General features: G+C 43.0%; 1 protein-coding gene across 5 annotated transcripts in view; it reads left to right on the top strand.

Annotated features, from left to right (window-relative positions):
• The first annotated feature begins 101 nt into the window (after positions 1–101).
• The window catches only part of tet3 (tet methylcytosine dioxygenase 3), a 50,759-nt gene continuing 30,472 nt past the window's right edge, over positions 102–20,388 (top strand). For 2 of the 5 annotated variants that reach the window (XM_019885168.1, XM_019885169.1), the window contains exons 1-2: positions 102–283; positions 3,248–3,859. In XM_019885168.1, the coding sequence (XP_019740727.1) occupies positions 3,500–3,859 (360 nt within the window). In that variant the 5' untranslated portion in view covers positions 102–283; positions 3,248–3,499. Of the gene's footprint in view, positions 284–3,247; positions 3,860–7,706; positions 9,810–10,403; positions 10,464–20,388 lie in introns of those variants that run through there. The other 3 variants (XM_019885172.1, XM_019885174.1, XM_019885176.1) reach the window with 3 other exon arrangements.

Raw genomic sequence — 20,388 nt, 5'->3', positions numbered from 1 at the left:
GATGACTTCAAGACTGCTAAAGATGACCCCTCTCTCTCCCTGGACGTCCCCCCACGCCCTCCCAGTGGTTCACTTGGCGACTTATTTTTTTTCCCCTCGTTTGTCACCTCGGTGTCGACTATTTCCAAGTTTTTGACGAGCGTTTACACGCACGTTTTGACCCCGAAACCTACTTTAACTTCTCCTTGACTTATTTTTTGCTCGAGTGCTTGTATTTTTTCCTCATTCCGGAAAGCTGCAAGTGAAATTTCTACAAACACAATTACGCTGTTCTTCACGCCAGGTAATTATTATTTCGTTTATGTAGTAAATGTGATGTTGAGCATGTTTTTATCCTCAGGCTACATTCACGTGAGTGACACGTGATCTGGCATTTACTTTTTTTGTCATTTCCCAACCATAGAAATGTTGAAGTTTGTAAAGTAATGTTCATTCCTCTGTTTTTAAATTTACGTTATGACGAGTAATACGATGCCATGTCGAAGAATACCCTTAATTGATTTGGACCATTTACCTTGGACACGTGCGCGTTTTAGTATCTCAATGTGTGCGAATTCACACCCACTGAAAGTGCCCATTTTGTCACAAAGAGCAATTAGCCCACACGTAACACTAATGGGTGTGTATTGTGAATGCTAATGCGAGGAGATAACAGGGACTATCTTAATGTAACTCGAAGGACACTGTTATTGATATCTGATTGCTTTGATAGGGCACGTGTCACCCGGGGGTAAATTCTGCCACGTGAACACGACCTTGCTTCAAATTAATGTTTGGACACCTAAATGGCTGACTGGTGGTGCAGCGCCTAAAATGGAGTTTTAGGGTCTTCTGTTTTGTACTTGTTAGTTTAATATAACAAATGTTACCAGAATGGATGATATTTTATCCTCCATCTCGAGCTGTCTTCACGAATACCCGATTTTCTTCATGTTGTTACATAGCTGCCATCTCACTTTTTTTGTAAAAAAGGGTTTTGTTAAGTCCAAAAGAAAGTTTACTAGCTCATTCTCTAATGATGCCATATTACAGCATTGTTGCTTTTCTGCCACAAACTACCTTTTCAGCTGGCTATGTCTGCAGAAACCCTCCGTTTAACACGGTCGATTCATTTTAGATGCAACGAAAAGCTTTAAACACATGTAAACTTATTAAAACACTATTTTTAAAGCGTACCTTCGGTCCTGTTTTCACTTGCTCGCACACTTCTCCAAATAAAGTGTGCTTGCTTCAAGCTTCTTTTGCTCACTCTCACCTGAGGCTTGGTGTAAAAACGACACATGAAACATAAAGAAAATTAAACGTCAAACAAAACAAATTGTTTTGTCTCGCTAAAATCTGCTACCTTAAGGCCGTCATATAATGCAAAAAACCCCAAACAAACCCCAAAACACTTTCGCCAGCTAGCAGCAATATGGCATACGCCACTGTAATTATAAACCTGTTATCAACTGCGACTGTAACACACATATGGAGCAGCAACAGTGACAGACAGAACATTAACTTACATTTTACAGCACATTGTGGTACTACACTGAAGGCGCGCAACTCCAAATTAACACTTGCCAATATCCTGTAAAAATAAAATATGTAAAATAAAATACGATATTTTTCCATGGGTGGTCATTAGGATGGGTTGCTGGAAAGATGCCACTTGGCTCCCGTCCACTTAAATGGCATCAACCACCCAATCACCAACTGCTTAAGCCAAAACAATAAGCATCCCTCTTTGTAATTTAACATTAAATATGAGTTACGTTGCATGCATGTAGCGTTTTAAAGAGCAAACAAGATAAAAGACAACAATGGATCCCACTTTGGGCCAGTTTAGCCAGGCAAGAACTGAGCCAAGATTTGAACCCCAAACCTTGAAGCTGTGAGGGAAAAGTGCTATTCAGTTGGGGTTTGCATGTTCTCTCCGGGCTGGCGTGGGTTTTCTCCGGGTACTCCGGTTTCCTCCCACATTCCAAAAACATGCATGGCAGGCTGATTGAACACTCTAAATTGTCCCTAGGTGTGAGTGCGAGCGTGGATGGTCGTTTGTTTGTGTGTGCCCTGCGATTGGCTGGCAACCAGTACAGGGTGTCCCCCGCCTACTGCCCGAAGACGGTTGGGATAGGCTCCAGCACCCTTGTGTGGATAAAGCGGATTGGAAAATTGATGGATGGATGGATGGATGGGGGGATAGTTTTAGGTTTAAATATTACATGTTAATTTTATATGTAAATTACAACGCTATCTGGGTCAGCATGTGAAAAATAGGCCCCAAATAGTTGAATAAACCTTTCCCATACACTTCATTAAGTACATCTTGATCGTATGAGGTTGAGCCTCCTTTAACAACTTTGAACTGTCCTTGAGTCATATTGCACACGATAATCATCAAATCAAACATTTTGGTTCATATTGGTACAAATGTGCCCTATGATTTGGATGGCAACCAGTCCAAATTGTACTCCGCTTCTCACTTGTCAGCTGGGATAGGCTCCAGCTCACCCGTGAGCCTCCAAAAATCGCATGTTGCAATTGTATATAATCAGTCGGTGTGGATTTGAAGGCTGCATATCGATGATGCAAACATCTGGTTCCACATGGCCATTCAAGTAGATTGAACGCTTCCTTAAATAAGTTGCAGATGATCCGAGCTTGACCGCTTGTGCATTATCCTGCGTCATAAAGGGACAGACAAGGTCACCAATGAAAATTTGAGGTTTTTACCTTCTACTCTAAATACTGGAACGTGTGACCGTGAGACAAAGAGGACAATGTGCAGCATCGGCACATCATCCCCCCTCCATTCTTTCAAGTGGGGGACTTAGGCTATTGTCCATGAGGGGTTTGTGGTTAAACATAGCAGCTTCCCAAAGAATATATGTAGAACCTATGAGGCTATGGGCCAAATAGTGACAATTGGGCTAAGAAAGCAGAACGTCTGAATACACACGTTAAGGTGAGTTGTCTTTATTGTCATTTAAAGTTGTAACTCGCTTGTGCTGTACTGAAGGAGATGGTTTCAGATATGCCCGAACTAGCTTGTCTTCCACTGAGTTCCGCTGTTGGTAGAAACTGATTATATTCGTCCAGTTATCCAGATTTATCAAAGTGTCGCTGAGTAACTCCAAGTGTTTGTGAAATGCACGTTTGTAGCACGGTGTGCAAAAAAAAAAAAAAAAAAGTGTAAAATACTATTCTACAGCAATTATTTGAAGTTTTCTTCACTGTTGTTTCCCTTTTATCTTTTGTCTAGGCTGGTCCAGGCATAACCATGCACCCACAAGTTTTTCTGCCCAAACTCTGGTGGACCACCAACCATTCCTCCGGGTAGCAAGAAAACATTCCACAGGTTCATCTGGATGACCTGTAACCTTTATATGACAAACACACATATTTTAAAATGAAACCACGTGGAGCATTTTGAAATTGGCTGTTTTTGATCCATTTTTTTCCAAAGCGAAGCAGTGTTAAAATCCTACAAAATCCTGACACAGTGTCAGAAATAATGCCAAAGCCGAGGGCAGCATCCAGTCCACCTTCTCAGGATGTCCACGCTTTTTTCAGCAGCGACGTTCCTAACCATCCTGCTAATAGAAAATCATTAGCCAAGACGTCCCCGCTGAGCATGTACATCGAGAGTGAGCATCACCAAGCGGGCCTCTTCTCCCTGTCTCCCACTGACACCCGACTGGATGCCACTTTCGACCCCCAAAAGAAGAGGAGGAAGAAATGTGGCACCTGTGCTCCGTGCCTTCGCAAAGAGAACTGCGGTACCTGTGTTAACTGCCTGAACCGCAAGACGGGTAAGCAGATCTGCAAGCTGCGCAAATGTGAAGAGCTGAAAAAAAGACGGGACACCTGGGAGGTGAGTAGGCATCTAAAACACAGTTTTTTTTCCAGTTAGCAGAACAGATTGGGTGTTTGGTTCAATTGATGTTATGGCATGATTTATGAGTTTCAAAAGATGGGAGAATGTCGTGTTGAGGGATCCCTTCCGGATTCTCAGGCTATGTTCACCCTGCACAGCATGATGCTCATTTCGGATTGTTTGCTATATCTGATGTTTTAATTTCGTTCGCATCGTTGCTTCTGATGTGAACAGAATGTGTCTGTGAAGTGACATCACAGTCACATGGCGGAACTGTGGACGTAAATATGGCCCCCCGCGTGGAGGTCTCAATGCCGGGGCACATTTGTGTTTGAATTGACCTGCGATTACGATCAACATCACAACTGAACAAAGTCCCTCTACACATAATTACAAATGTCTTATTCCGTCATCCTTTGATAATCGGTGGCTCGCTACCCACACTTCCTTTTACAGTACATATTATATTCGGCAGCTCCTTTCTGTCGGTCTAATTCACTCAACTGTGGCTTTAACTTTTCCATTCAATGCAAATCCACGTCACTTGAAAAACTAGATCTAAAAAGTGTTTCTACCAATTTTAACTTCAATATGTGATTAAAAACCTGGGTTGACAGTATGCTTTCACAATGTATTTTATGCTGTAATAGTTCTAGCCACCTATTCTGAGTCCATTTTCTTAACAGCTCCAATTACCAGGGTCCTGTGAATAGAGTGTGTGTGTGTGTGTGTGTGTGTGTGTGTGTGTGTGTGTGTCTGTGTGTGCATGGTTGAGGAGCTGTGCAGGCAACCGCACAGGAGAATTCCTGTATTTGCCTCTGCTTTGTCCTTTGACCTCCTCGGCTTCGACTGAGGGTGGGGGTTAACCTTAGGCTATTTTGTGTTTGTATGTGTGTGTGGGTGGGTGGGTGAAGAAAGAGTGCACATTTACAAGTGTGCAGTGCGCGCGCGCGTGGCTAAATGTGTTTGTATGTGCATCTGGGTTTGAAAAGGCGGGGGATGGGTTTCCAAGTCAAGAGGGAGGAAGATGCAACCAACAGTCAGCAGTTGGGGAGAACAGGAAAAACTTGACCAGGCCACTCAACTCATGATGTAAAAACGGATGCTGACAGCCAAACAAATGAGTCATATTTTTAGTCTGTTTACATCGCAAGATCATCATAAGCTGCGATGAAACATTGAGAATGTTTTATGATTTACATTGCAATAAATACAAGTTAAAGGTTGAGAGGTTGTGTGTCTAAAATACACGCATGAAGAATTGAGATCAATATTCAACCCAAATTGATGTGTCAAGTTCATCTGGAAAAGTTTACTTCTCTGATTGAAGAAAGAAAAAAAAAGCAAGATCACTATATGCTGAAATATTCCTCAACGTAATTAATTTGATCATCGATTAGTTGTCGATTAATCGTTGCAACTCTACATTGTTTCACGACCAAGTTAAATGAATACTTGTGTGCACACAATATTTTATGATGAAAAATGGATAATGATCGGAGATTGTTCATAGAGGTCATCGACGCAGGGCGAACTTGTCAAGGTTGAGGATCACTTCACGTTTCAAAGACAGGACGTGTGGTTTGTTGTGCCACAAACAGGAAATAAGGGTTCTCATCAGCGCTGTTCAGACCTGCCCTGTCTTGTTTTGCTGCCTGGGTGTTTTACGCAACCCCCCTCAAGGGTTTCCTGCAAAATGGTTGTTTGTTCACCGAAATTTGCTCGTCATACTTTCACCTTGCGAATATTAAATGTGAGAGGACTGAGTGGTTCTCAAAATGTGATCATTTGTCCTGAGTCGCTCGGCCCTGGAGCACGAGAGGTAAACAGGCATATTGAAAGGAGTGCTCCACATTGTGACCATTGTCTTTGCTGAGGTTCTCTTGTCGTTGGGTAATAGAAGTTTACTGCCTCCACATTTCTGAACCCCTGACCTCGAAAAGAACTTTAGCCCATTTCGGTTAGACATTTCTCACTCTTGATATTGCATCAGCCACTGATTCCTGCTGTGTGTACTCACTGTCAATTAGCGAATGAAAGCTCAAGTAAGATTGTACGCATTACACATGCAGAAGAAATCATCACCTTCCGACTCTTGACAAGTTTTTTTTTTTATTATTGTTATTATTATTTTTTAACATAACGTTCATAACGTTCTCGCAACGTTCAGCCATGCAACGAGTGTGTTTCTCTTGTTCTTGCGCGAATGATATTGATCTATCCATATGAGTCCCCCACAATCCCGCCCTCTCTTCCTTCTGACCTCCATATGGATGCAGTAAGCAAGCACTCATCGCCTAGCAACCACATCGTGCATCTGCTGCAGCTTTCCTCTCCAAACATCATTTGCATTGAACGTGCTAAACTGTGGCGCAGGTTACCACTCTCCCCCAGCATGTCGTCATTCCCTCTCATGGGTGCAAAACAATGAAATAATTTCAATAATTGAACCGGGGAGCTTTGTTTCAAGCAACAGCATCCTTTTTTCCCCATTCAAGGCTGCATGTGGTAATACTGAAGGATACGGGGTCCATATTTTTCACCTCATGTTTATTGAACACCTTACAGCCAGGACAGGCCAAGATATACTCAGCAGTTCAACAAATTATAGTCACAGAAATGAACAACCTACACCTCTGTTTTTTCTGTCAAGGCGGCAAATCAAAATATATTTTTTTCTGAACTTCTTCTTAGTGCGTCCCACTTTATTTACAATTTGGTTCCAAATCGGGGCGTGCTTAATTTTGCATTTAGAATAAGCTGAGGCCCACAGAAACAACAAAAAGAGCTGCTCCCAAAGACCAGACGGATATATTGCATCGGTCAACCAAGTGGAATTTAAAAAAATGGTACATTATAATATACAATAATTGGTTGAGTTTGCTGGGTGGAATGAAACGTCGGTGCCGCAAATCGTGTCACTTGTTTCTCCGTTCGGTCATAAGCATTAAAATTCAATGATGTGCTACAGGTCTCAAGGAAGATGCTGAAACTTGAACATAATGTCAGCACTCAACCATAAAAGCAACATTTTTCCCTCAACTTTGGCATTGTTGTACTGATTCCGCAGCTACAATCGATCCTTAAAATCTGTTTGCTACTCGGAGAACACCTTCGATTAGCTGACACATTTTAGCTCAAAACATCCACAAATAAGTTTTGATTACACGGTGTCCTCCAAGTGGACTACTTCAAATGACCTTGATGTTTCAAACCGTGTCAGTTGCCCTGAAAAATAAAATAAAATAAATCTCGACTTAAATCGTGCAAATTATATATTATTCATAAGAGCAGCGTAGGCAATACAATAGTAGTCATGTACTTTCGTCAGCAATTTGCAGCTTGAAGTGCAAGTTGGGAGTATTCTGCTTTCGAGTGAAATTTCAGGATGAACCTACAGTGCACTATCACCGCTAATGTAAACTTCATTTTGAATGCACATGTACAATTGTTGTACTGGTAGTTGCTGTTCTCTAACAAGGAGCTGAAAAGCAGGAGTTTGTCCTGGTTCAATTCGAAGTGGAATTTAAACTCTCCTCTACAATGTGCCGTTCATATTTTGACATCATGTAACCAAAAAAAACTGTGCGGTCTCGAAAGGGTAGTGGCCACTTAGAGTGTCACAGAGTATCATCAGTAGGCTGCATCACGTGTACAGACTGGAGACTGGAGGAGTCACAGAAAGACATCGAAGTGCACGTCCTTTGAAGTTTTTGGGTCCAATCGCCCGTTGTCAATTTTGCCGTTCAGCTCCTTTTTTGAGAATAGAAACGTGTGCAAAAAGTATTGACAAACTGAACATTTGCACATGTGCACTTAAAAGTGAAAAGACGGTCAGATGAGGTTCACCTATAAGGGTACTGGTGCAATTTTGGTTCATCCAGAAATTTCACTCGAAAGTCCAATATCCCTAACTTTTTTTGAGTCGTGTATGACTTTGTGTTGGATAAATGAAAAATCCTCATGGAAACTTTTCCACATTTCTCACATTGCTTTGGTATGCTTTAATATGAATTGCACATCTTAAGAGTTACAAATAGTTTAGTCCAGTAATTCTTGTTTCAATGGGAAGTTAGAACGAAGGTCTACCTGCAAGCGTATTTTCTGCCATAGCGGCGCTCTTGGACCGCTCTCCCCGACCGGCTCCGCTTCCCACCAGCACGCCTCCGCACCCACGTAAACACACGCAGAATTGCACCCATTCCCGCACGTGACCCTTGTGACGTCGGCAGAGGGGATTTCCCGTAGCTTTCGAGCGCGTCAGACAGCCACTACAAACGCTGTGTCATTGTGGGGCTGCCTCACCTCGCCTCGCCTCGACGCTGTTCACATCCCGCTCTCTTTTTCGCTCGTCTCCTTCGCTCTTACCTCTCAATCGCTGTCTGTTGCACTTCCTTCCGATGTGTCGTCGCCGCTTGGACACTGACTTCATCTTACGGCGACATCCGCTGAAGCATTTGCATGTAAATGCCGCTCGACATTACGGAACGGTTCTGCAGCGATTTTAACCTGCATTCCCGTTTCAACAAAGTAGTCAAGGCACAATTTCGAGAGAAAAGGCATCCAGTTTACCCGGTGACAAATTTTGGCAAAGCATTGTCTCATCGTGCGAAGGTCTTTGAGGAATATGCGACTTTACTTGAGTCTGGTTCGGGAAGTATCACCCAACGAGGTCGCAGGTTATGTAAATGCGCCGTTGTACAACTGCCGACTTATCTTTTCTTTGCTCATCTTCGCTTGCTTTGAGTCAGCATGGAGGTCTTTGCTGAGTAACGTGCTTTTGGGCAGTTCGTGTTGTTGTTTGCATTCGTGTATTTGTCCGTGTACGTGTGCGTGTGCGTGCGTGTTTGAGCGCTTGCGCGCACTGTGTAGTCCAGTCCAGTCCAGTTATTGCAGGCAGCCCTGACACAGATGGTGCTTGATACCACATACCAGAGGTATTGTTTAGAGAAGGCAAGCTTGAAGAGATAATTGACAAGAGACATAGAGATAAACTGAACACACACACACACACACACACACACACACACACACACACACACTGCACCGCACTGCCCTCCTCCCCCATTTCTCTCCACCCAAACGCACGTTCACGCTCAAACACATCCCGTCCACCTTTACTCCATGTCTTTCCGCCAGCCTCTCTTTTACGGTGTTGAATAACGCTCACCCAATGACCCCTTCCCGATTTTATTTTAACCTCTTCTTTTTTCTTTTTTTCTTTTTTTTTTGTTTTTTTTTGTTTAACTAGCGTCCATTCCTCTCTCTAGCTGCACTCCCTTGCGCTCCTTCAAATTCACCCTAGCAGCAGAGCCTAGACTGGCTTCTGATTGGTGGACAGGCTGCTTTTGTGCACTACGTCTAATGTGACATCATGTGTGTGTGTGTGTGTGTGTGTGTGTGTGTGTGTGTGTGTGTGTGTGTGTGTGTTGGGTGCATACATGTGTATTTGTTCAGTAATGTGCATGTTTGAGGCAAGAAAGAGGGGGAGGGGGCCGTTGAGATGACGTTGGAAACCTGTGTGCAGAAAAGGAGAAAAAAACACAGAGCGTGCGTGTTTGTGAGCGTGTGCAGAGTAGACCTATTGGCATACTAGCACAAGGGATTTAGAGCAAGGGTGGGGGGTAAAGTGAGAGAGCGAGGGGAAGAGAGAAAGAGAGAGAGAGCATTTGTACGAGGGCTCCGGCAAAACCAGATTAAAAACACAAAATGGCTTCCTGAATGAGCTGGTGGAACCGAGAGAGAGAGAGAGAGAGAGAGAGAGAGAGAGAGAGAGAGAGAGAGAAGGAGGGAAAGAGACTGAAAGAGGAGTGTGTAGTAGAAAGAAAGAGACGAAAGGTCTCGAGAGATAGAGGTGAAGACGAGGGGGAGCTGGGGCTCCTTGTCTGATGGGGATTCTGCAAACGGATGAAGGAATACAAAGCAAGGCAGCTGTGAGACTTGGAGGGTAAATATTCATCACACTATTTCAGGATTGCTAGGTGGGTGGTGGAAAAGGAAAGGGGGGTGGAGGGGGGGTGGCGGCACTGAGGAGCATCTTGAGACAAAACACATTTTGTTGCTATGTAGGGAAAGGGGACTCGCCTTTGCCACATGAGACGATCTTTTGTTTTAACTGTAACCGGCACCCACTGTGAAGACTGCCAATTTGTTTCATCCGATATTTGGTGACACTTGTACATTGTGAAGAGTTGAGAACTGGGAAGCCTGCACTCGCTTTACATCTTCCATAATTGCCTACTTAAAATGAGATCAACATGCCGTTTTCTGTTCAAACAGAGGAAGGAAATACCGGCTTGCTGTTAGAGCCCAGGTCAGCGATATTCCATTTCGTGTTTGCGGAAGATGACAGAAATTTCGGTTGACAGATTCAGATGTTTTCATCAGGAAAAACCACCGTGCTTAATGGCAGGCAGGTGCTTTGGAAATGGCCCCTGTCGCATTATTCTATTGATTTGTATTCTCCCTCCCCTCCCCTCCCCTTCCCTCTCTCTGTCCTTCCACCCTTTCCTCCCCCCCGGTGCGTTAAATGGCTTGAAAGGTGCAATATTCGGAAGACAACAGTCCGGGCTTCTCGGGAAACCCTGAAGTGGCTGCTGAGGTAAGACAGGACGCCGAGTTTTGCTGTGGAGCTTGTGTGTCGCTGACAGGTCAGCTGTTGCTTCGTTCGGTCGTGAAAGCACCACGGACGTGTAAATGTGCTCATTTGAGCGCCCGACGACAACATGATCGTGTAGCTCTTTTGCGTCTATGTTCTGACCTTCCGGTGTATGTACGTAGCCTAATGAATTGCAAATACAAACTTTAAAAGAGTACACAAGTACTATTCAAGTGTGGATAGCACGTCGTTGTCGCTGTTCTGTTAAAAGCCCCCAGCGAAAAGAGGATCTCACAATGCCGGCCCGAAGACGATCCAGGTGGAGAATACACCTGTTGGTCACTGTCTTTACCGATCTAACTTCCAAGTGGCTCATATTACAAGTTGAGTTCCATCTCCAAGCCGCCGTGATCCTCAGTGATGTGGAGCGGCGTCCTCAGTTTAAAGCGTCCCACGCTGCCCGCTGATTGGTGCCGGCGCCAGGCATGTGTAGATGCAGGAGGCCGAGGAGAGAAGGAGGGAAGAGAAGGAAGAAGCCTAGATTCGGGCTCGGGAATCCAGGAGGGGGCGCGGCGTCCTTCCGAGTCAAATGAGGTAAAGGGAGTAAAAGTTAGTGGGTCACGCGTGCGCACTGCTGGGTCTGTAAAGCTTCCCAAATTGCAGCGCGTTACGGCTGAGACCCGCCGTTCCGACTGCGCCGTTCCCGCTCGGCGCCGCCAACGGGTGTTTCTGCGGGGAGGCGGCGAGAGTTCAACAGATGATTGTGAGGGACATGCCGTAGCAAACAAGCAGTCGGAGAAACGCTTTCTTGGAAAAAGAGACTGCCATCGTGTGGACAATAAGTTAACTAAGTAGGTAATATTAAAAAAAAAAATCACACCTCTGTATGAAGTGGCGCACGTCTGCGGAATGTGGTCAAATGTTTTCTTGCCTGAGCAAATTGATGTCCTTTGAGTGTTTTTCCTGAGCTGAGCTTGTTTCTAGCAATAGTTGCCGTGCTTCTCAACACTTCAATTGAGTTTATCTCGTGAAGATCTTGTTTCTCCGTCAGGTTTCCTATCTGATTACCAAAAGGTAAACACTAGTCCGAATACCACAATTCCAAAAAAACTGGAATATGCATTGACAAATCAGGATCGTCTTCGTCTTAAAAAAAAAAAAAAAGTGTTTTTCTTTCTTTGACGCCGTTAAGGAAGTAAGTTGAACTAAAAGGTTACGAGTACAACAGCGGGTTACAAGACAAGCTTGGCTTGCTTTCTCACGCTCAGGATTTCCTTTCAGTGGCAAAAGAATTTTAAAATGATGTCTGTGTTCAGACGTCAGATAGAATGTGTAATCATCTAGTTAGCAATTGCATGGAATCCCCAGCCAGCTATGCAAAGGGTTAACCCTGACCGAGTTTCTAGGGCAACATTGAGTGGATGACAACATCGCCGCTTTCATGCTAGTTGAGGTACAGCAGCCAATGGTGGTCACGTACGTAACCCACGAACCGTCACCCACGTGTGTGTGTTGTGTGTGGGTGTGTAGTTGAGCAGGAAGTGGTTTGGTGTATTGCGCAGACTCTGGAAGTGGAAGGTTTGACAACTAGAGTGTAGCATTGAATCATGCGTTCAACACACTTTTGATGAAAAGTGTTAGGGGAAGTTAAGACAAAAGTTTTGGGACTGCTGGTTCGTTACTGCTTCAGGAATTGTAAGACACATGTAGTCGTAGTGTTCTTGACTCTTCTGGGAAGACTTTCAACACAAATCAGGAGTGTATCTGTGTGAGAATTTTCCTTCATTTGTCATACCAATGTTTGTGAGACTTATTCCTGTTGAATGAGGGTCTCGCTCACAATTGATGGGGAAATTCGTCCCCGAGGTGTTTGATGGGTTAAAGCTGAGGGCATTTCAAGTTCTTCCACATCAACTCAACGACACATTTTGCAGACATGCTGGGATACCAAAGGTCACTACTAAACAATAAAAATGCCCTTATTATGAATATTACATTTTCGTAAGGCATAATAAACTGTTTCAAAGTCATTACATAGTGCATGTCTGTCATATGGTGGGCTCACGTTTTGCCGTACTGCTTTGCCATGCTCTTGTTCAAAATAGTTAAAGCTAATGATTCCCGTGTGATATGAGATTGGACAGTAAAAAATAGCAATCAGTTGTGTGCAGAGCTTGAACCTGGAAAATGGTGAGTAAGACTGTTCTCAGTTGTCGACAATCGCTTCATAAAGTCATAAATGACTCTGTTCCCATGAAGTTGGACACACGGAATGTGATTTTTTTTTTTTTTTTTTAAGATGAACACAAGAAGCACTCAGGCAGTGTGTTCAGGGATGCCCAATTGATTTCTAAATCACATGAGTCCATTCATTTTTACCTTAATTTCACACATGATGTTTCGGGCTTTTTTTCAAATATTTATTTCTGTATTAATCTATGATCGCACAGAAGAAGGAAGGTCAAACCGTTGTTTGGGAATTGCAGTTTGCTGGAAAATATTAAGTAACCATCTTGCACTCGACGAATACTTAGTATAATGTATCTGAAAAAAAAAACCTAAAAGTAATATTAAAACCCATAAAAACAAACTTAAATTAAGTATTTTTGACAATATAAAACTCATAAAAACTCTAGTCAGTTAGGGTTATTTTTATTTTACCATAATCATAAAAAATACTTGCCCTCTTGTTTTATTTTTGAATTAAAATGTTTGTTTGTTTGTTTGTTTTCTTAATGGCACAGTTGCCAACTATTTAGCACTGTGCAGAAGTGCGGAATTCAATTCCGGCTCCGGACTTCCTGTGTGGAGTTTGCGTGTTCTCTCTATGCCTGCGTGGGTTTTCTCCGGGTACTCCGGTTTCTTTCCACATTCCAAAACATGCATGGCAGGTTTAACTGAAAACTCAAAATTTTCCCTCGGTGTCATTGTGAGGACGAATGGTAGTTTTTCTATGTGTGCCCTGTGATTGGCTGGCAACCAGTTGAGGGTGTCCCCCGCCTACTACCCGAAGACAGCTGGGATAGCCTCCAGCGCACCCTTGTGAGGATGAGCGGATCAGAAAATGGATGGATGGATGGAGTTTTATTTATTTTGTTTGTTTTCATTCACTAAGATACCCTTGGCGCCAAGACATTCATCCAAATAATGTATGTTATGTAGCGATCATTTCCTCACTTACCCTACTGGCCCCATAACACACAACAAAACAAGTTTATCTACTGTCACATTCTATAATTGTGACCTTGTTTCAAGAATTTGGATTCTTAAAACACTATCAATGAAAACATCCGTTAGATAAGTTTGGAATTACGCACGATGGGAAGCAAATTTTTACCCAAAAATATTTTACGTTAAAATATACGGTATGTTGAATAAATTTTTCAAGCTTCTAAAAGACATCGATATCATCAGTTCCATTAGCTCGGTTCGTTGGTGTTTTAGTGATGTCATGTTGGCATTATTGGTGCTGTCTGTGTTTGATGGAAGGGAAGGGAATTTGTCAGCTGCATGATGCCGCAGTTAATAAAAAATGTATGGAAAGAAAAGTGGGTGGAGTTCTCAGATGTTGCTCGAACTCTTTAACTCTCACGTGACTGCCGGCAGTGCAGCCGCTCCCACCGGGTGCAGCACCGCCTGATTTGATGTCACACAGCTCCACAGCTGTTCGAGTTTCCATCTCACACACAAACACACACGCGCACACACACACACACACACACACACACACACACACACACACACACAAACCTATTAAAACGTCCGCAATAACCAGTTGGTGAAGCAACAGAAGCAGTTTGAAGATGTGGCGTTCAGATACAGGACATTATAAACTGCTTACAAATATATTTTGTTCGTCCTTTCCTAAAAGGAAGTCGGTATGTGGTTAAGCTACATCAGTTCAGGTGAAAAACTTGAATGGCCCCTAACGGTAAGTCTGCATATCTTGCTCTACCTGCTGTGCTCATACATGGTTACCATGGCAGAGCTCTGGCCCTTTAAAACCGGCTCCACCTGACGAGACATATGGAGAGCTAATCTTAACTCAAGCCTTGCGAGAGACAAGAATGGCAAGCTGCCACTATGCTGTAATGAAGTGAAGAGCTTTGTTTCTGTTGTTCCCTTTTGAGTCTGAGCCGTACCTAATTTCAGACCGTAGTTGTCTCATGAAGCAGACAATATACATTTCCGTACTGTAAAAGAAAATTGCTTGAGTAAAATGATCCCATTCTCTAAATGTCCACAACATTCTCCTGACTTTGTACATATTGGTAGGACTACACGGTGTCATTTTACCATTTTGCACCCTAAACAATTTACTTGTTCTGAAGTTGTCCAGGTCCTTTTGTTGTGGTCAGTAGCCTATCATGACAGGTGTTCTTGTCTGTCGGACAGATATTGTGTATTTGATTAAATTCTTAATATTATAAGAACACACACAAAGGGACGTGCTTTCAATAAAATAGAGCCCTCCATGCTTCTTATGCTCCCTTCGAGCCCCCACCCTCCGCCGCCTTTTTCATTTTTTTTCCCGCCTCCCTCCCAAACCCCTCCTCCTTTTTCTTTGTGTGGATTTCAGGGAGGGGTAGGGGGCCTTCCCCAGCTGGGCTTCTCATGCTGACTTGCACGTGCTGAATTTCGGAAGGTTTGGCTCAGTCTGGACAACCAACTCGAAGTGCGTTTATCCACAAACAATCCACAAAAACAAACAAACAAACAAAAAAAGCCCCCAAAATTCAGAGAAACTCTCTGAAAAATAATATATAATAACACAGTATTAATGAAATTGCTCTACTTATTCACCCCCCCCCACCCCCCAAACATTTTTTTTCCCCCCCCAAGAAAAAACACCTCTAGGTAAAGTTGATGTCTTTGGTGTGCTGTACAGTTCAGCTCTTTATATACACTGCTTAAATGAGGAATGAGGAAGTATAGAGCCGCATCTTTCAAATTTCGGACATCAACAACTAACCAGAAGACCAAAGCCAGGAAAAAAGTATGAAAATAATTATAAAAGTTGAACATCATGCATACATTATCAGAATATTAGTACATAGAATTTCACATCATCGCTGTCAGACGGAAAACCTCCTACATTCAAATTTGTTAAAAAAAAAATTCCACAAATCTGTACGATTGGTAGTCCCCACATGGGCCAGTTTTTTTTTTCATATAATTATTGACCAATCTAAAATACAAATAGACAAACCAATTAAAAATACAAAATACAATGTTATATGCGAAACAAATATGCATTTTTGGGGATGCAAGGATTCAGTTGGGGTGGAGGTTGCCAAACCACGCTGCCAAACTATGTCATCTTTGTATTAACCCTTACAGCTGTGGTCGGACGTTCACATACATTTGTCATGTGCAATTAAAAAAACTGGGGCTTTTAATCATTTACTTGAATTACTGGTAGCATTGAAAATAGATTGAAGGCTGATTCGCTTGCAACTTTTTTTTTCCGGATGGAATAATTATACAGTAAAATAATTATATACTATAAGACATATGTTTGCCCGAGGGAGTTTTCAAAGCAAGAATTGGGCCAAAAGTCTTCTGTATTCCACACAGGCGGCAATAAATTTAAAATCTGAAATTTAAATACACCTTGCAATGTTTTTATAGTATTTCACTGGAACATTTGAATGCCTTTCAACATGATTTCAAACCATGCGAACGCATGTAAACACATAAAGTATTGAGAAAGTGCAAGATCAACGCAAATCACAAAAACGTATCAAGAGTTCGGAAAAAAATCTGTGATACGGCTGCACTGTGAAAACTGAAACACGGTAAAACAGAGGTTTACTGTGTATCGGCATAGACGCACTACTGTCAAGCTCCCTTTGCTGAAGCGTGCAACATTCATGTAGTGTTTGGGGAGGTGATGATGGCTTGCTATGAAGATTGGTCTCATCTCTTGGAAAAATATCCTTTCGAGGGATGAAAGGATAGTCCAAATTGGTGGGTCATAATGGAGTAGCAATGTCAAGTTGTCCAATTGACTTTGACAAGTCGATACAAGCCCTAATATATACAAAGTACACATAGACTTGGGCTTTTCTGTCAAAGCACTCACCGGATTGGCCTATACTCAGACTGTTAGAGAAGTTTTTGGGAAGTCACTTCTGTTCAACTGTACAGTATATTCATGAGGTCAAACAACGTTAGGATGTGTTACTGTTTTGCCAAAATGTGGAAGCTGCTGCTCTCATCTCGAGGGAGATTGTTAAGGAAGTTCAGAAACTCCCAAGGCTCAAACCTGCCATGAATCAAGAATTGCCGAAAGTTTTACTTTACACAGTGAAGAAAGTTTAACCATAAACTAAGAAGCTGTCAACCAAGAAAAAAGCTCATGACTCAGCTAATATTTGCAGCTGCCCACAAGGACCAATCTTCCGGCCTGCAAGACAGGTTTTATGGTCCGGCAAGACCAAGAATGAGCTATTCGGCCGCATTGATCCATCCATTTTTCTAGATCCTTCCTCCTCATGAGCGTCGCAAGTAACTGGAGCCTACTGTATCTCAGCTCAGTTTACATGGGCACACACGGACAAACAAGCAATCCACTTAGAGTGTCCTATTAACCTAAGAAGCATTTTTCGGGGATGTGGGAGGAAGCCAGAGTTCCCGGAGAAAACACACGCAAGCATTGGGGAGAACATACAAACGCTTCACAGAGATCCATCAAAAATTCAAACTCGTATCTCTTAACTGTGGGACTGACATGCATACTGCAATGTTCCCTCTAAGCTGCACGCCAAGCAATTGTGAAACTTCTCTCACCCTATCGGCTCACACGGTGATGCTGGCATGCACCACGCAGACATATTACATTTCTACACCACCACAGTTTAATTTACAAACAGGACACCACACCATTCCCACTTCTCTTTCAGTTTCGGTAGTGTGAACGAATGGGCACACTCAGCTATTCAGTAGTTTGACACATACATTGACACATATACAGGCACGCTCACCACTGACAAGATGCTGTAGGCAACGCGCAGATCGCTCCATTCAGGAAGTCCAAACATGGGCGTTCTTTCTGGGCCCTTTAAATGAAGCTGTACTGCGCGGCAAAACAGAAACTGAAATGTTTTTTTTTTTTTCTTTTAACATGTTTTCCCTTATTTAGGAGTGCATATTGTGGGTATTTACACAGATTGTCTCGATACTTATGCTTAAAATGATACGTATGCTAAAATAAAAGTAACTAACTAGGCCTGATTTTATTTGTGGCACAAATCTGTTCTATTCTGATATATAAGTGGTTTGAATTCATTTTGTGACATCCCTACGAGATGGCGACATTTTTCCCATTCTGACAACATGACGCAGATGAATCTTTGAGTAGCACTCGCAGATATACATTCCAACTATCCATTTTATCGGAACCCCTTTTATCCTCACAAGGGCATGCTGGAGCCTATCCCAGCCGTTTTCGGGCAGGCGGGCTACACCCTCAACGGGTTGCCTCCCAGTTCCAGGGCACACAGAGACAAACAACCAATCACACTCACAGTCACACCTCGGGACAATTTAGAGTGTTCAATTAACCTACCATGCATGTTTTTTGGAATGTTGGGGGCACGGGGATACCATGCAAATGCCACACAGGAAGGCCACAGGCCTGGATCGAACCCATGACCTACACTGTGAAGAGGATGTACTAACCAGTGGACCACCGTGCCACCCCAGATATACCCGATATAAAAATGCATAAAATGTGCACATAGCGCTTTTTCCAGACTTGTTGGTACAACCATGACATACACAGCGGCATTTTTGCCAGAGAGACAGAAACACCTCGGAGAAATAGATTTATTGGAGTTTTGTGCGCTTAGCGAGTGGCAACGTAGTGGCTTTGCTTCTCGCTACGGAAAATAAGCGGAATTGTTGGTCCATGCATATATAGATTCACACATCTGTGGATGTTGCTCATCGTGGTCCAAGTCATGCTCTGGAAGTTTGTGTGAATGCTCAGACCGATGGACAATTTGAGGCAACAATGGCAATAATTATGCTTGGAGGATAATAATGGATCATTTTTGTCCCTGTGTGGATATCAAATACATTTGTACACCCAATGCTAGTCTCAAAACTCATTGACGATATAGTATGTGGTATAGTCAAATCATTAAAAGCTTGAAATGAATATCACATCCTGGCAAATGAGGAGTGTAAACATCTGAGCACAATGGTATGTGCTGTGTGCAGCCCTGCTGCCTCTGGTCCCACCCTCCAATACACCCACTGACCCTCAGTGAACAAACCAATACTGTATGCATACTAGCATGCGTCTGTGCAGTCATGTGCATGTGGAACAAGAAAGGCGGGTGGCAGGGGGTGGGCAGTCCCCGCCACTCCCCCCACCCCACCCCCCCAAAAAAATCTTGTGTTTTTAATGAAAAAAAAAATCCCTATACTGTACTTTAATAACACACAATGAAATTCCGAGGAAGATCCGAATGGAGCCTCACTTCACTCCTTCCCACTCTGCACAGTGGGACGCGGAAGCATCTCCATTGCTAGCATGACTTGTTCGTGATGGAGTATTGCCAAAAAAATCAAACGCTCACGGTTTGATGTTGATGTTGTTTTGATTTTTTTGTTTTGTTTTTGAAAGTACAATCAATGAAAACATAAGAGAGGTGAAAATCTTCCCCGATGAGCCAAATGGGAAAGGTCAGGTTGCAGCCATTCATGACATTGGGATGGACAAAAAACAAAAACGAATCCACAACTTTTTAAAATGGGAAGCATGTATCCGAGACGGACGGGCGACACTAAATTGACAAGCTTTACAGTATCAAAATGGCTACTGTGGAAAATCAACAAGGGGGTGGGGGGGGGGCGATCCTTAACTGGCCCTGTGTATGTTGTCTGCAGTGTAAATGTTTTGTTGCCAATTTAGCAGCATTTGCTGTCGTGCATGTCTGTGCCTGTAATGAGAAACAGGCGTTGGAAGAGAAGCTAGAATGTAAAGAAACGGAGCATAAAAGCAAAAGCAGAGTGAGGGGGGTGGGGAAGGAGGTAGATCAGATGACCTTGATGCCATTAGACTTCGGGGCAATGAGGCTTGTTTTGTGGGGGAGGGGCAATTGTGTATGGAGGTCAATGGAATCGGCGGTGGAGAAAAAAAAGGATTCCGTTGACGCTATATGATCGGAGGTGGAGCTTGGGACGTGCTTGACATGACCGTGATGCTCACGTGCGGTTGTATTAGCGCCGAGGAAAGGGTACGAACAATTGAAAGTTTCACGTCCAAACATTAGTGACGAAAGCCGCTTCCAAACTTTAGAATTCTCAGTGGCATATATGAAAGCAAAGGAACTAATAGCGAGGCTATTTCAGACTCAGACCTCCCACCGCTGTTTCACACAAGAACACAAACAACTCAGCTGTGGTGTTTTAGGGGGTTTATGCCAACAGTCATTTGGAAGAGCAAATGACTCAGGCTTAGTCATAAGTTAAACCAACTCACTGCTCAGAATTGACTCGCGTTGTCGGTCATGCCACCTACCTTTCCTCCGTGTGTGCTGCAGAGAAAAGGAAAATGACAGAGACAAAGAAAAGACAATTGGAGAAAAACAGTGAAAGGAGAGTAGCTTGTACAAGTGCCGGTCGGACCAAATACTATGCTGGCATTCCTGCTAGATCAGAATCGCTGCCAGGTTACAGCACCTTTACTGTAAGTCATTTTTATCGTCATTCTAAAAATATATCCGGCATGATGGTTGTTTCCATAGTGACGTATGAATGTATGGAATTGTTGATGTAATTACTATGTAGATTTTTTTTCTCAGCTCGGAATGAGACTGCTCTTGTTTTATTTTGTTTTTTAAAGATGAGATAACCTTCATTCATTCCACAATGGGCACTTTTTCTGTGATTTTAAATTGTTTATGATTAATCGTTT

The sequence above is a fragment of the Hippocampus comes genome, unplaced genomic scaffold (genome assembly GCF_001891065.2).
Source record: "Hippocampus comes isolate QL1 unplaced genomic scaffold, H_comes_QL1_v1.1 scaffold45, whole genome shotgun sequence".
NCBI lineage: Eukaryota > Metazoa > Chordata > Actinopteri > Syngnathiformes > Syngnathidae > Hippocampus > Hippocampus comes.
This window is presented reverse-complemented; position numbering and strand designations above follow the sequence as displayed.